A 16253-nucleotide genomic window follows, 5' to 3' on the forward strand; every position below is an offset into this window, starting at 1 on the left:
AACAAAACAGAGAGCTAGCTCGCGACTTCCTCCCCCTCCCTCCCGTGCTGCTCCCATGCAATTGAAACTCTTCTAAACGCGCATCTCGTCTGTGATTTGCTGTTTGTAATGTTTTTATGGGCTAGGTTTGCCCAGGTGGTTTTTGTTGCCGTTTTTGGAGCCTGGACTGTCCACAGAGATCACGTTTTTTTTTTTTTTTTTTTTTAGTGTGTTCAGGACACTCTAGCGGTTGGTTAGTATAGGCCAGTCAATCTAGCCCAAAAAGACAAAACATTTGCAACAGAAATGTCTCATAGTTTTTATTGTTCCTAATACCCTCCTGAATCATAGGCTAAAAGTCTACCGCAGCAGATGGAGTATATTTATCTTAGCTGAACATATATTTTTTCGAGATTAAAGGCCAAAGTTGTGCCCAACACTCAATAAATTGAGTAGCCTAGAATAGGGGGAAAGGTTCAATTAATAGCTATCACTATGAAACTTATCCAGTTGATTAGTGACATCATACCAAAGAAAAAATGTATTACAAGTTTTTGAGATTTTATGTTTATATGCGAATTAGGCCTAGGATATTTTAAGAAAAATATATGAAGTTAAATAATGAAGTGAGGTAGGCTATAACTATATTCACAGGAAAAAAATATATACAGGCAATCAAAAAAAACCTCATCTCAATTTCAGTCACGGTTAACGGTGTATTTATTTTTCAGATATACGCTTGATTCAGATTTCTCTCACCGCAGCTACCAGAAGAGTTAGAAATTTCAGACAGGTTGCTCACATCCCATGTAGGCCTACGTCGTCAAGCTCAGTTTGAGGCTGCACAGTACAATAAGCCATCGCCTGAAAAGTGGTTCTAATTGACTTCACTTGTCTCCGTCAAAGTCTATGGGGTCGCTGTGTCCATTTCTTTTACTGTCTATGATGACTCCCAAGTCTTTTACATAGGCCTACAGAATGTGGTAGACCTAGCAGGGCTGAAACATATCAGGACAAAGCACTGGGAGAAAAGATTTACCAGATTTATTTTTTTAATTCCAATTTGCACTATAGTAACGGTTACAAATCCTTATTAAATCCGTATTAAGTTAGCAGAAAAAGCTGCATGCTGAGTAGGTGAAGCAATTCACAGCAGAAACAGGAAGTGTAAGTGAAGACCAGTAACCCACAGCCACTAGTGAGAGCTATAGGATGGGAAACACTGAGTTACAACACAACAAATTCAAGAATGCATACAGTAGGAATTGCAGCCTACTGTAGGAATTGCAGCACGACTCTGAATGAAAATTGAAAGCATAGCATAGAGCACAGGCAGAAGCTAACAACAAAGCACTTGCAATGACTGGGGTTTGCTTCTGAGGTGTTTTGGATACAGTTAGCAGAAATGTAATAGTCATTACTGCTATGGATTCACAGCAAGCAAAGCAAGAAAGCAGCGGATGTTCAGATGATCATTACAGGTTATACTGTATACTGGGACACTACATTGGTGATAATGGGTAAACTACAGTACATAGTCAGACCAATGAAAGGATTCATTTGTGCCCATGTAAAACTAATGAGAAGCTACAGTAGCATGCTATTTTCAAACCTGTTACATCAGTCACATGGTTACAACTTTGATTTTCATGTTGATACACATGTGGTCTTTCAAATAGACTCATTTGTCGCGCTCTGGCAGATTGTGGCCAAGCACAGAGAGCCAGAATCCTATGTGGAAAGTAGTAATGAGACAGAATACACAAATTACCTTATAAATGTACATAATGCATCTCCCTTCAAAGTCAGTGACCACCAGTGACAGCTAAGAAAGGGTGTATCAAAACAAAACAGCTCCATTTCCCTGTTTATCACAAACAGCAATAAATACTATAAATCCCCTGTATATGTTGAAACAGTAACATACATAGAATATTATGCACTTGTTACCGGACAAGTAAGCATTGTTAGCGTTGTTAGCAAATTGTGCTGTATAATAGTGACATTTGTGCTGATAATTCTCTCTGGTGTGGACTTTAATGTGGGCCATGTTGTTTTTTCAGTTGTTCACCACACATGTAGCTTGCTAGTTGAGCTTCATGAGAGGCCTCTCCTCCTTCATAAGCCACGTGCTCCTCTGCCTGTCGGCCCTCCTCTTGTCTTTGGGCTTCCTCAGGCGCCGCGGGGACGGAGTGGACCTGGACTCGCTGTCCTCCTGGGCACTGGATGTGTCAGCGCCGCCATCCTGCTCCTCGGGGATGTCGGGGACGGCCCCTCCGGCGCCGTCCAGGAGGCTCCGCAGGGAAGGGTCCTCTGGAGTGCAGGTGGTGGCACTCTCGCTGCTGCTCAGGTCCACGTCATCGTTGGCGCTGCACAGCCGCTGAGTCCTGCCACCGCCGCTGCTGGGGGCCGTGCTCCGCACGAACGTCCTCTCCCGCTCCATCTTCCTGCCGCCGCCACTGGCAACGTGCTCGTTCATGTCGACCCCGGAGTCCAGGCTGGTGTTCCTCCTCTCAGAGGCCTTGTGGAGGCATTTATGCAGGTCTAACACCGAATGACGGATTTGGGCGACCGGCTTGCCCTCTAGAGACACGAACCAAGCCCTGGGATGGGGCGAGGGTTTGCTTTTGGAGAGCTCCCGCAGGTTCTGTTCTGACGTGCCTTGGTGGTCGCTGCACAGAGGGCCCATTACCGCGGCCTCATTCAGGGTACCCGGCACTGATACCGACTCCAGCAGTGTGTTAAAATGCCCCCAGGCTCTTGCACTGGAGCGGGACCCTTTTGATCCCTCAGATGCCTGCTGCTCTTCACTCCTCTGCCTGTGGGTTTCTGACAGCGGGGGGGCTCGGGGGTAGGTCTGAGTCAAGTTGTCTTTGCTAAGCCCCTCCGCCTGAGCTTCATAGCCTGCTCCCGGCCTGGGGAGAGTGGCTGGCATGAAGCTTGACGGCTGCTCCGCAGAAAGGAGGAGCTCTGCTGCCTGGAGTAAGGCCACGGGCTGGTTGTATACGTGAACTACTCTCTCAGAAAGGAGCACCTTTTCACTCAGCGCCACAGGGACTCTCGTTTGATCAGATCCTCCTTCAGGCCTTACAGCCTGGCAGGCATTGATGTAATGTGGGGCATAGGAGGCAGTGAAGGCTTGCTGTGCCACGTTGCCTATGTTATCATAGAGCTGATGGGCTCCTGGTAGTTTTCGACTGTCCACATAGTGATTAAGTTTCCTACCATTGGAATGAGTCGAAAAATTTGTTTGCAAATTGAAGTTAGAGACATCAGCTTTCTGAGTTGTATCTTCATAGCCGTCTGAGTCTTTGAAAGAGAATTGCTGCTGATACATGCTGTTAGTAGAAGTGGTCTGGTCTCTTTTAAAAAGATCCATATGTATATCTTTGGTTCTTTTTGGTGGTTGCACACAGGAAAAGCATCTGCAAAGAAAAAGCTGATAGTTGGTTTCATTAACGTTATGTGGATAATTTTCAGCAACCATTAAACAGTTGACACAGGTGACATAAAATGGTTATTCATGTCCAGGCAGACCACTTAGTGTAGATTTTGCAGAGCAAACACCATTGATGCACAACACATACACACACACAAACACAGTCTACAAAAATGATAGTAGATACTTACCTACAGTCACACAACAGCACCATTAAGATTCCAGACACAATTAGGATGCCCCCACTCAGGACGGCCATGAGCAGGTACGCGTGTTGGTGGAAGTCCATGTGACTGGCAGGGCCCATAAGACCTGGATCAGCAAAGACAGAGCTGCTTAATGCTTCTGTGCTGGGTAAGAGTGCAAAAAATAACTCATAGCATTAAGTTAAGGGTCCATACCACTGGACGAAGGAAAAGGTGCAGCAATCCAAAAACCCAGATGGGGTGCTGTATAGGACCAGACCAGCGCACCGTCCTGCCTGGTGACAATGCCCAGTCCTTGGTTTACCCAGGCACCTGAAGGACAATAAGATGTTTACCGGCTTGGATGGTGTTTACTCCAATATTTGTAGTGATATAATGTGTCTTATAAGTACAGTTTTACTACTAACGCTTTAGGGCTGTCACTTTTGTGAAATAATCCTGTTCAATTTTTTAGACATAAGTGTTCATTGAATCGATTGTAAAATCGATTTTCCATGTCTAAAGACGTTTTCATTTTCAACGCCAAATATAGGCCAATCTACTGACAACTAACAGGCATTAGGGCGAACGTAAAGAGGGCGCTTGAAGACGCACAAGCCAGCAATATTTCTGATGATTTATTGGCGTAAAGTTTCGTGCACAATGACAAACAGGAGTGCAACATTCTCGAAAAAAATAATAAGCAGAGTGGACTGCCATAACATCAGTGAAAAACATTACTGCAGGCTTCAACATGGCTGTGTTTACGATTAGAAATGTCAAACAAATTTCGCCTTCGTAGGAATTCACGGCTGCACAGTTTGCATACCGCTTTGTCCTTCTCCATAGTTTGATCTACCCAAAACCTGAAGTGCTTCCGTATCAAACTCCTCAAGTTATTAGGGCTTGTCACTCGTCTCTCTCATGTCGCACAGGTTGATCGCGTTGTCCTCCATTTTTTGGCAAAACACACACCGGTTAAAAACACACACATTGGTTAAAATCGATTCCCTATTTTAGTTTTCGAAACTTGTGTTGGTTGATCCAATCGATTGTGCAATCGATTTTCGAACGTAAAGTGACAGCCCTCTTTAGTGGCTGCTTGCATCATCTGCTTTAGGCATTTTCTCTTATGTGGGTCGCCTCTGCATCCTGACCACTACAACAAGAGTCACTATATCTTGTGGACATTTTATATAAACCAGGCACTTAAAAAGATAAAAAAAAAAAAAATCCTATTCATACCAGCCTTGCTGTCAAAAGCCCAGGCAGGAACAGGATCGGAGACACTCAGGCCACTGTTGTCTGGCAGAAGAAGGCTTATCTGAATGGGGCCAGTCACCTGGACCTCTCTGCTTTTACAGCTGAACTCTACGCTAACAGCAGCTACTGGTTTCAGCTCAATACTCCTATACCCTGAGAGAGACAGAAACAAACTGTGTAAGTGCAGATAATATAGTCATTTAGATGTGTAAGCACAGACCTCATAATAACAAATATGTATGCATGTCAACATCAACATACATACACCTATGCACACATACTGTATGTATGTATGTATGGGTGTAAACAGGCACACACAAACGCACACACAAAGACACACACACACACACACACACACACACACACACACACACACACACACCTGACTTGCTGATTAGGACTCCCATGGTATTATAAAAGATGCTTTTCTCAGCAGTCGGTTGTGGCACTGTCAGGTAGGCTGTAATAGTAGAAATGTTACATTCTGGCACCGTAAGCAGGTTCTTCTGGAACTGCACATTTGGCAAGGACTCTAAAATAAAAAAAAAACGTTCAGGTATAAAACCTCACTTTGCCAAGACCAGTCAATAAAGTATAATTAAAAGTAAACATCAATGCAATTAGTGGTATATCCTTCATTAGATGTTCTACAATACAACAGCAACAATTGGTGGCTTCTGTTGAAAAATTGTTGTTTTGGTATGGATTTACTTTTGCATTATGATATTATTTGGATATTGGTGTTCATTCGTGTAGTTTTTACCATTCCTGTTAATTGGCAAAGTGCACTTCTTACTCTTACTCATAAATGTGCTAAGGAGGCATGCAAGGTAAGTTTTCTTGAATATAGCTGAGTGTCGCATGCATATCATTACAAAAGAAATAGGTCATCTGATTTAAGCAACAGTTAAAATTGTAACCCTCATCACATGACGTGCACACCTGATATTTTTCCTGTTATCAAAACAGAGTCTTCAAACAGCCAGATATTCCCTTGGGTTTGGGAGACCAGCGATAGAGTCACGGATGAGAATACTGAAAAAAAGATGACAGAGAGACAGAAAAGCAAAGACTTCAAAGGGACTGCCTGTTAAATCATGAACTGACATTCAGCAAAAAGAAAAAAAAATCTAGCTAGGTAGTCCTATCATCATGCACACTGCATATGGGTTTGTCACAGCACTGGCAGCTGTTGCAGTTGCATGTTATCAAAGCTAGATGGAGACCTCACATCAAAAATTCAGATGCTGCACCTTGCATGTGTGTTGGGTGGTGAGATTTCATTTGAAGTCCTGAATGTGCTTTGTTGGTCTAAAAAACTACTCATCTTAGGGACCAACACATGCATTACTGAGGCTAAGAGAGAGAGAGAGAGAGAGAGAGAGAGAGAGTGTGTGTGTGTGTGAGTATATATTCACAATATCACTGTAAAATATGTAGCAGTGTGTCAACCAAGCAGTGAACAAAGCAAGGCAGAAATCCCAGAGCAGTCTCCTAACAAATAGAAAAAACATGTACCTTCATTAAAAATCAAAACGTGTATATTTTCTCTGATATATGCGATGCAGAAATAACATGGTGGGAGTTGATAAAATCTGAAACTGCATGAGTGCCATGTCTCTCCGCAGGGATATCTAAACATGTCAAGATGGATCTGCTGCAGGTTCGTGTGCTGGCGAAGTGCTCCTGTTTCCCATCATGAGGTTCACCATCACCCTCAGGACCCTCTCACACATTTACTGGACATCTGGTACAAATACCTCACATTATACCATGGTCTAGGTTGAAAAGGGTGTCGTTTAAAAAGTGATATACTACACCTATAAAATTATTATGACGTTGCTTGACAACGCCTGGGTTAGTCCGCTTAGCTGTGACTTATCAACATTCCACAGCATTGCGATAAACAGCTGAAAAAAGTAATGATTTTAGTTCTAAAACTCATTTAGTATTAATAATTGATTTCATATTTATTTATTTCGTAAGTGACCATGGTATAAACGGGATAATGCCCTTCGATGCGTCCATTATCAGAAATAAATGGACCGCTTCGCGTCGGACGGTTCATGCCTCCGCGTCGTCCATTTATTTCTGATAATGGACACCTCGTCGGGCATTATCCCTTACATATAAATCCTTCTCAAACTCCCTCCTTCCCATCTTGAAACTGTCTTTGAAATAAAACAAATACCGGTATGTGAAAACAGTGTGTTTGTGTCAACACACAATATGGCCCATTTCCTACTGTTACATAGAAAAACTATGTTTCAAATATGACCTACCTTGCATGTAAAAGGGATATGTACCATTTTAGTACGGCAAGTACAGTATATGCAAGCACTTTACCGCAGCTTTATAATGATTATATTGTACACAACTAGTGTGATTCTTATATGTTTTTATAGATGTTTTCCATATGGGTCTTACTTGGCATTTTGGAGGCCTTCCATGGCAGTGGTGTGAGAACATAGCCATTCAGACTGCCCACTATTGTGACGGACTGCTGCGGTGAGTAGGGCACTCGAAGCACTGCAGAGCCATCTTCACTAGTGAGGGTGGAACTGGAGAGAACGTAGTTTACAAAGAGCTCCACAGACGCCCCCTTGAGACCCTGTCGACTGGCTGCGTCCCTCACGTAAACCTTCAGAGTGAAGACAGCCACTGGGGGGGACAAGTGAGGAAAAAATTGGGTCAGTGGGATGGCTGGGAAAGAGTGTGTGTGTGAAAGAGAGAGAGAGACCGAGAAAGAAAGAGAGAGAGTGGGAGGGAGGGGGCAGACACACCCAGAGACATTTGATGAGAAACGAGTGCAATTGAGTTTTAACAGCATAATGTCAAGTCTACTGACATAATAAGAACTCTGTCTACTGACAGAATAAGAACTGCATTGCCTTAGCATACTTCATTAACATCTTGATGAAGTCTGTTCTACACGGTCCATTAACCAACGGTTCTGTGGACTCAAGCAATGCATGAGAAGCAGATTGAGGCTTCCTGATTCATGAACTGAACTATTCTATTAAGCAAGATGGCACACTGAAATCTCAAATTTGTATCAAACAAAAGGGACTCTATCCTTCAATACAGCACTACACAGCTGTATCTATTCTTAATCCAACTGACAAAGGCACAGTACACCAGACAAATCACAAGGGCCTTTAGTTTAGTCTTCCTGACCGAGCGAGCGAGCAATGCATATGGTTGTGGGCCAGGAGTGGGCGGCTGTCCTCTCATGAGGTGAAGAGATGGGTACAGACATCCCAAACAGCTTCGTCGCGCTGCAGTGCTGCAGGCATCTCCGGCTATCCCAGAAACCCCTTCTCCACCCGAGAGTAGTGGTGTTTACATTACGTAACATGACAGGGTATCGTCAATAGACTGGAAACGTGGTCGAAGACGACTTTTTCCAACATAACTTAAATATGAAATTAAGTCTGAGCATAAGGTATGTTTTTTTTTAAAGCATATATGCATAGCCATCATATACAGACAAGCAAGAGACTCCCAGCTATGACAGTCACTTGTTCTTAAGGGGGGTTCAGAATGCTGACTTGGCACATACAGTATGCATCAGGAGCCTGAGACACTTTAGGGACATGCTGACATGAATGAATAGGACTTCAGCAATGCTACCTGTATCTAGAAAAAGGCGACATTCATCTATGACATCTATAATTATAATCCACAATCTAAAATCTCAATGATATAATTACATTGGTTGAGTACTCTTCATTGTTTTCCAGATGATACAGTGAAACAGCAGCATCTGAAAAACAATGCATCGGTTTACACATAAAGGTGGTGTGGAATGCATCTCTCACTACATAAATTGGCACATTTAAGAAATCGTCCCTTTTATGGTTAATCTGATTATAAGCCGGGTAAGACAAACTGTCTGATGCTGCAGTCCCACGCTATAAAGAAACAAAAGAAGTGCACAGATTCAGCCATCAGCCTTAAATAGCAACAGCACATGTTCTACATAAAAGTGGGCCAGCCCATTCTGAGTCTGAGTGTACAGTATAGTGGCCATCAGGTCCTGCAATCTTTTACCAGACCTCAGCCTCGTAAAACACACACCAAATTCAAAGCAAGAGTAAGAATCATCACTAGGTTGAGAGAGCTATCTGGGTGTTACGGCTACTCCCATGGTTATTCAGTCTGTGGATGAAATGGGACTTTCCCATCACTCTCCTCCAATTTGGATAGCAGTGGAGGTCATGTTACAGTGTGCATCGATCCCAAAAGAGGCACTTCCGTTGCAGACCTGTAAGCTTGGCCCTGCCCAACAACCCATCAGCACACACACACACACACAAACACACACACACAGCACACACCTCTCCCCTCCCCCCATGCTATTTCTTGGCAAACCACTCCTAGCCAAAGGCCAGACGGATGAGTTTCTGCCCCAGGCACTGTTCAGATGCATCCTCCCGTACAACACTAGGCTGAAGCCTTCTGCGAATCAGTATTGAGTATTTCTGAAACTTCAAGGAAAGTGATGGTGTTTTGGTTGTAACAATGCTGTCTCATCATATTTTCAAGTGCCCCCAATAAATATTTGATTACATACACTGTATATTTTATATGTGTAAAAGAAATAACTAAGGGAGCAACACAAGGGAGCACACAATTTCACTCTGACGGTGTCATTTTTAGAATCAGGAGACTTCAGACAGCGTGTCCTTCAGTGAAGTTTGATGGACATCACATCTCGATAAGATCCCTCTGATAACTGACTGAGGCGTCTGATTCTCTTCAGGACTCTCCCGATCACACAGCAGTAGCTTAATGGACCTGAAGCCAGTATATGGACTGATAAATCTGCACCGAGGGTGAAATATACCAGATTACTATAATCCTCTCGTATGACCTGCCACAGATATACCCACACTGACATACTTTCGCTTTTATCACAGACTATCAAACCTTCATGTTCGACATGAGTGCTTGCATTGAACCAACTTAACCATTTAGTGACAAATTAATCATGGCTGTCTGATACTAACACAAATATGCTGAGGTTAAGTTTGCAGGTAGGTTTTGATGACATGAAATATTAACACAGAGCACATGATCTTGCTGTATGTACAAAGCTCACTAAGTAGAATTAGCAATCAATGTTCTCCAAGGGTAAGTGCATGCATCCATTGTGCTCTGTCAGCTGGACTGTACTATGCTGATAAAGCTAAATGTCAACAACAGTTAAGAGAAAAGAACTGAATAGTATGTGCTTCAGCGACTTATTGCCATTAATGTTGCATCGGAAAACAATCCACAGAAGCACTGTTTTAAGGCCTAAACTCGTAAAGCAGTTTTGTAATTTAGTTTTTTGATGTTGTCACGAACTCCAGGCAATCCTTTTAAACAATGAATACTGAATGAATAATCTCCTTTCCTTTACAAGCCAAGTAAAAATGAGCTCAGAGCACTGTCACAAGGAATCCTCATAACCTCTTTTGTGACTAATACCGACTAACACAATTGAGAGATCGACTTATAAAATGTAGTTATCCACATTCATCATACACAAAGAGTGTTCATTTGTATGGTTATGGTATCTAGTAGATGCCTTTATGCAAAGTCTTTAAATGGTATTTAGAATTCAGATGTGGCTGACTGTACATAGACATACAGTAAGGGCTTTGGCAGAAGGCTATAGTGGGTGAGTGGGAGAAAGAGCTCATTACGTAAGAAGGATGAGAGCAAGAGGGAACGAAACCTTACAGGCCCCAGCTATGCGCATTCTGCTGATTGCCTCAGCCTCATACAGACACATTAAGGAGGGATTTACCATATCACGCAGCCTTTCAGGAGCACAGGATAAATCCTAATGCTCAGAAACTCAGAAACTGAAATTGGACTCGGAAACTTCCAGGTCATTGCTGTGGATTTAGGGCAGGCCAGGCATGGTGAGATCAGTATCTGGGGCATGTTTGATCATAGAAAAAAATACAGAGGAGAGATCACAGAGATGGAGGATATACGTGTAGCCTCCATGGGGGAAAGTATTTGCTGTAAAGTGTTTTACTCTAGTTTTTTATGCAACTTTTAGATATGTTGGATTAACATTGGCTATGCTATAAATCCTCCAGCAATTTTAATGATGCACAGAGAATGACCCTGTTCTGAGCTGAAGGCAAACTGTTACTGTCATTAAAAAAAAAACTACATGATTATAAATAATTGACCAGAATAATAAACCATTAGTGGGTATAATCAAGGTCACTTCATGCAGAGTCACTTCAACATCAATTGTGAATCGCACATTACTTGTAGTAAATGGTCTGCTTTAACAAATTTTAAGAAAATAACAAATTTTGGGCAGCCATGGCCTACTGGTTAGCACTTCGGACTTAAACCGGAGGGTTGCCGGTTCGAACCCCGACCAGTAGGCACGGCTGAAGTGTCCTTGAGCAAGGCACCTAACCCCTCACTGCTCCCCGAGCGCCGCAGAGATCAAATTTCCCTCACAGGATCAAAAGAGTATATATATATACTTATACTTAAATCCCCAAGTCTCCATAGATGGAATACTTGGAGAAAATAATCACACCCACATTGGGGTCACAGTGAAGTTGGCAAAGAACAAATGTCCTCACTTCATGAAAAACTATTACAACATGCCCTCACACAAAACAACACTTTAATGCCCTCATTTCATATGATCAAGTGCAAGCAGGAAGCAACTCAATCAATATGAGTAATAATATGTACTCAGCAGCCCTCACCAAGATGCATGCTGAACATCAAGAAATGGGTGTAAACAAAAAGCCATTAGCTCATCTTGGAGCATGCCGCACGTTTAGAAATCCTGCCCCTACAAGAACATTAGCATGCATATCTATTTACACACTGTACCTGAGTCAATGGAGAATATTGATTAGTTCATCAGCTGACTACCATGTAATGGAGTCAAATCCAGGGTACTTAATCACCCAGCTATCCCTCCTACTGTAATTGATTAATATCACTGTGTGTACAGTATGTGTGTGTGTGAGCTGCATATCGTGTTAGTGGCTCCATAATGGAGCTCTTCGCTGTGCTCATGCAGTAGCCTACCAGTGCTGTGAGGAGGAATCTGAATTTAAAGGACTCAGAGATAAGAGGGGAGACATCAGAGCTGTAAGTGCAGTGTGCGCGCGCGTGTGCAGGAGCTGACTGTTCAGCCACGAGGGATGCTGTTCGCTGATGAGGCGGGGAGGAATGTCTTGTGCGGAAGAGCCCAGCGCCTCGTGGAAAACAACAGATGGGCCGGGAGGCAGGAGGGAGTTCTGTTCTGGTGGCTGAGCACACCATATTCTTTGGATCGGAGCAAAACACAGAGGGCTTACTTTGTGAAAGCAGGGCACTTACAATATAGCTGGCAGAGATGGCTTGACTGTGTGCAGCACTGCCTACAGGCTACAATCCAAAGAAAGCATGGTGTTCATTGTGCCTTAAATGTATTATCATCCTCTGTTTCCTATGTGATAAGCCATGCAAAAGCAAATCTCTCAGGAATCGTGACATTATTGTGTCCAGAATCAGTCTTAATTGATGTCTGATGTCAAGATGTCGATATCATACACAAACCATCAGAAAAAAACCCCATAAATGTCAGATTACAAAAACATTCTGTTATTGAGCAAATCTTCACAATTCCACTGTCATTGTTTTGTCATTTTGTACAGTAAAACTGATTGAAATTGTACATCAGACAACAGGCCAACAGTGACCTTTGGTATGAACCTTGTCGCTCATCAAAGCACCCCACTGTTGCTCAGTGCAATTCGGTGCGATCCCAGAATCAATTTACATTTGCATCTATCACAGACTGTTATGGAATGTACAAGGCTATGATACAAGGAGACATATAATTCTTATTAAAGAATCAAGAACAAGGAAATATTGCCAGCATTTAGCCTAACACGAGTAGGCCTATATAATGATCGATCCATCTAAACTACTGCAATAAAAAAGAAAGAAAGACAAGTGCTTTGTCTTTGGTCTACAGGCTAGGCTACTACCCATACTCTTCAAATCAATTACAGCAACAATTCTATCAGGATATCTGAGAAATATGAACAAAACAGTAGGCTAGCCTACTTGCTGCGTTCCCAGAATTCACTTGTTACTGAAGCGTCTTCTACCTGATTCAGTGACGTCGGTCTTCAGGATCTGCTGATGGATTAGCTCGGGCAGTTGCTGAGCATCTTTCACAAAGTTGTCGACATCTCGGTTAGTTACGACCAGTGCACTGTCGAGCCCTCTCAACCCATCTTCCCTCAGAATCAGCAGCGTGACCAACAGAAAGTAAGGACACTCAGACATTGTGAGGGACAATATATGGAAAGAGACATAACTGCAAAGAGGATCCGGTGAATGAGAGGAGGAGCGCGCACCACAATCGAGTTAGTCCCTTGTGGATGCGCTAGCCTACTATTACGGCATCACACATTGCCACACGATGATAGCAATCGCCCAAAGCTGAACTGTAATGGCATGCGTGCAATCTAGTGTACACTAACGCATTGCTGCCATCTGCTGGAACAAAGCTGACGAGATGCCGTAGCCTACATGTATTTCATTCAGGAAGAATCCTACTGTAGGCCTGGCTATCAGTACTGTCTATGTTCCCTTAAACTGCCAGAGTAGGTTTCAGATGGTGCAACGGAATCAATGAAATGATTATCTGCCGTTTTGTAATGATATTAAAGGATATTCACAGATTGGCTCCTAGCTGACAGTCTACTTTCATTTTCTGTGAGTCTTTTGTTTGCCCACTAGATGGCAGCAGCATATTACAGTTTTTCTCAGTCGCTTTGGTGCTTTTCTCAGAATGAAATTTCTCATAACTATTAGTTCAACCTTCACAACATTTCGTCATTTGTGCACATCATAGTAGCAATTTCTCCTTCCTCTGAACAAATTGCAAATGCTTTTGAACATGTATCAGTTGCTTTGTCATGTCAGTCAAAATGAACTATACTTATGGATGCTGAATAGTCGTTCCCAATAAAACTAATAGTCTTCATTTCATTGCTTGAGTCATTACACACAGAATTGGTGAACTAGTTATCATATTCTGTCACAATGCTGTAGAATTGCAAAGAGCATACAGTAAAACTGTGAAATGTACATATAGTTTGAGCGAATTAAGGTTGAAGGTGGAAGTAAATACAGCAAAAGGATATTTGGTATCAATCGAACCGTAATTTCATGTAGATTAAGAATTTCAGGTGCCTACAGCGCAGATTTGTACCAGAAAAAAGATATACAGCTTTGAATGGACCATGGTATAATGATTATTGGGCCAAAATCGTATATTATCACATAATAGCTGATATCTCCCATACTGGTAAAAGGATCTTTACCAAACTTGATGTACTTACTCACCATAAGTTCTTGATGAAATTAGTAGGTGTGTCTTAGGGGTCAAAGGTCAAGGTCACGTGAGGTCATACTTGCAATGGACATGCAATGTTTGTTTTATGTTTGTGGACATGCAATGTTTCTTTTATACCTCTTAAGCAGATTGAATGATCCTCATTAAACCCAACACAGTTAATAAGCCTAAATTAACAGATAAGGCATATAGGTGGCTGAGGCATAGAATCAGCTATCTGAATTGACATTAAAAAAGATTAAGACATTTATTAAAGCAAAACGAACTTTATTTTCTGTATAAAAACAGTTGTTTCAAAATCCACATCTTATTTTAGTATTGTAGTAGTAGCCTCTCTGAAACCAGGGGAAATCAAAATAATTTGCTGTTTTAAAAATGCAAACATCTGTGTGAATACCTGTTTTAATATAACTGTTTCAGTTCATAAATGATATTGGAGTAAAAAACAAAGTACTATTACATAACATTCAGTACATCAATAACAACATTGTTCATTTAGACAAGCTGAATAGCAGAAGTTTTATATTAAATCCAAACCATTTCTGTCAAACATCTGATAAACATTGTCATCTTGAGCTATTTCCTTCAACTTAAAATATAACACCAGACAAGCAATGTAAATGTCTATGTTGATAGTCTTGAATAGTGTTAGAAATAACTACCCTTGCATCGCATTGCAATAGTTATGCTTTGTTCCCTGAAGTTGGTAGTAGGCATATAAGCAACGGCAGCAACGGACTGATATTACCTAGGATTTTGCTAGGTATTATGGTGGGTTTTCAGGATGTGAAGGGATGTAATCATGGGTTTCATAAAGGTTTATACTATTGCATGGGTCATTCCACGTCAATTGAACCAGGGCCCACGCACTTAGGTTTCAAAAAATTCTGAAAAAATTACCAGGTGTACCTATGTTACCCAGGAAACACACTGTAAAATTACTCTTAGGTAAGATCAATACTTTCCAAGATACGGCCAGTTTTACAGAGGGAGGGGGGTGTCGATTTTGGTCGGCCTCTTTTTTTTGTCAAAGTTCACAAGCCCACAGCGCAAGAACTAAACCATGTAGGAGGCTCAAATTTTGCATGCTAGTACATAAATAAGAATAGTATGTAGCAAAATCGACATGTTTGGTCTGGATAATCCTGCATGGTCATAGCTGTCCCTCAAAGTTGATACAAGTTTTATTGGAGTTTTTGGCTGGACTCTGTTTAGGCCTTCACAAGACATATTTGTACTCAACATAGACTCTTGATTTATTTTCCTTACTGAGATAAGTAGAAACACTCTCACAAAAAGCAATGAACAGAAAATAAATTCCTTCAGGGTCTGAACAGCAAACCTTACAAGTCTGAAAAATCATTTTGGTTCTCATTTTCAGAGCACCCAAACACCTTGTGGGAATATGCAAAGATTTTTTTTATATTTTTTTCTTTATTCTCCATGAGCCTTTCTTTTTAAAAACACCAATTTGACTTGTCTTATGCAAATCTTTCTTTTTCACTTTCCACCCTGAACATGGGCAAAATGCACCATTGAGATCAATATGTTTTGTATAGAGCTACAGTACCACAGGTTACTCTATACAACCACAGGTGGCACTGTGGTAACTCTACACAAAACATATTGATGTCAATGGGGCATTTTGCCCATGTTCAATGTTCATTATATTGTTTACTTGAATGTTATGTTTGTCTGTGGACCTAATTGGTAAAATATGTCTTGTCTCCACCGTGGGGTAGTGGGAAACGTAATTTTGATCTCTTTGTATGTCTTGACATGTGAAGAAATTGACAATAAAGTAGACTTTGACTTTGACTTTGTGAGAGGGTGGCACTTCTCAAGGGCTGAGGAGTATTAAATATAGTGTATAGCCATCCTTAGGGGAGATCTTGTCGGGGGCCCCAGCTGATGACATCTCCTCCCTATTGCTTTGATGGTTGGGCTGTACTATCATTGCAATACGGTGAATAAAGATCAACAGTCTTCGTAAAAA

The 16253-nt window shown here is 41.8% G+C and overlaps 1 protein-coding gene across 2 annotated transcripts; it reads right to left on the reverse strand.

Annotated features, from left to right (window-relative positions):
- Positions 1-1013: 1013 nt before the first annotated feature.
- On the reverse strand, positions 1014-13338 carry LOC125291895 (protein FAM171B-like). Of its 2 annotated transcripts, none has more exons than XM_048238876.1 (8): positions 13002-13338; positions 7294-7527; positions 5809-5901; positions 5249-5326; positions 4849-5019; positions 3820-3936; positions 3610-3730; positions 1014-3404 (listed from the first exon to the last, which is right to left on the reverse strand). In XM_048238876.1, exons 1-8 carry the CDS (start codon positions 13180-13182, stop codon positions 2066-2068), a joined length of 2334 nt encoding a protein of 777 aa, XP_048094833.1. In that variant the 5' UTR covers positions 13183-13338; the 3' UTR covers positions 1014-2065. The 2 variants fall into 2 exon arrangements, with proteins under 2 accessions (XP_048094833.1, XP_048094832.1); XM_048238875.1 differs by having other exon boundaries at positions 5249-5398.
- Between the last annotated feature and the right edge of the window lie 2915 nt (positions 13339-16253).

This window comes from Alosa alosa, chromosome 3 (genome assembly GCF_017589495.1).
Source record: "Alosa alosa isolate M-15738 ecotype Scorff River chromosome 3, AALO_Geno_1.1, whole genome shotgun sequence".
NCBI lineage: Eukaryota > Metazoa > Chordata > Actinopteri > Clupeiformes > Clupeidae > Alosa > Alosa alosa.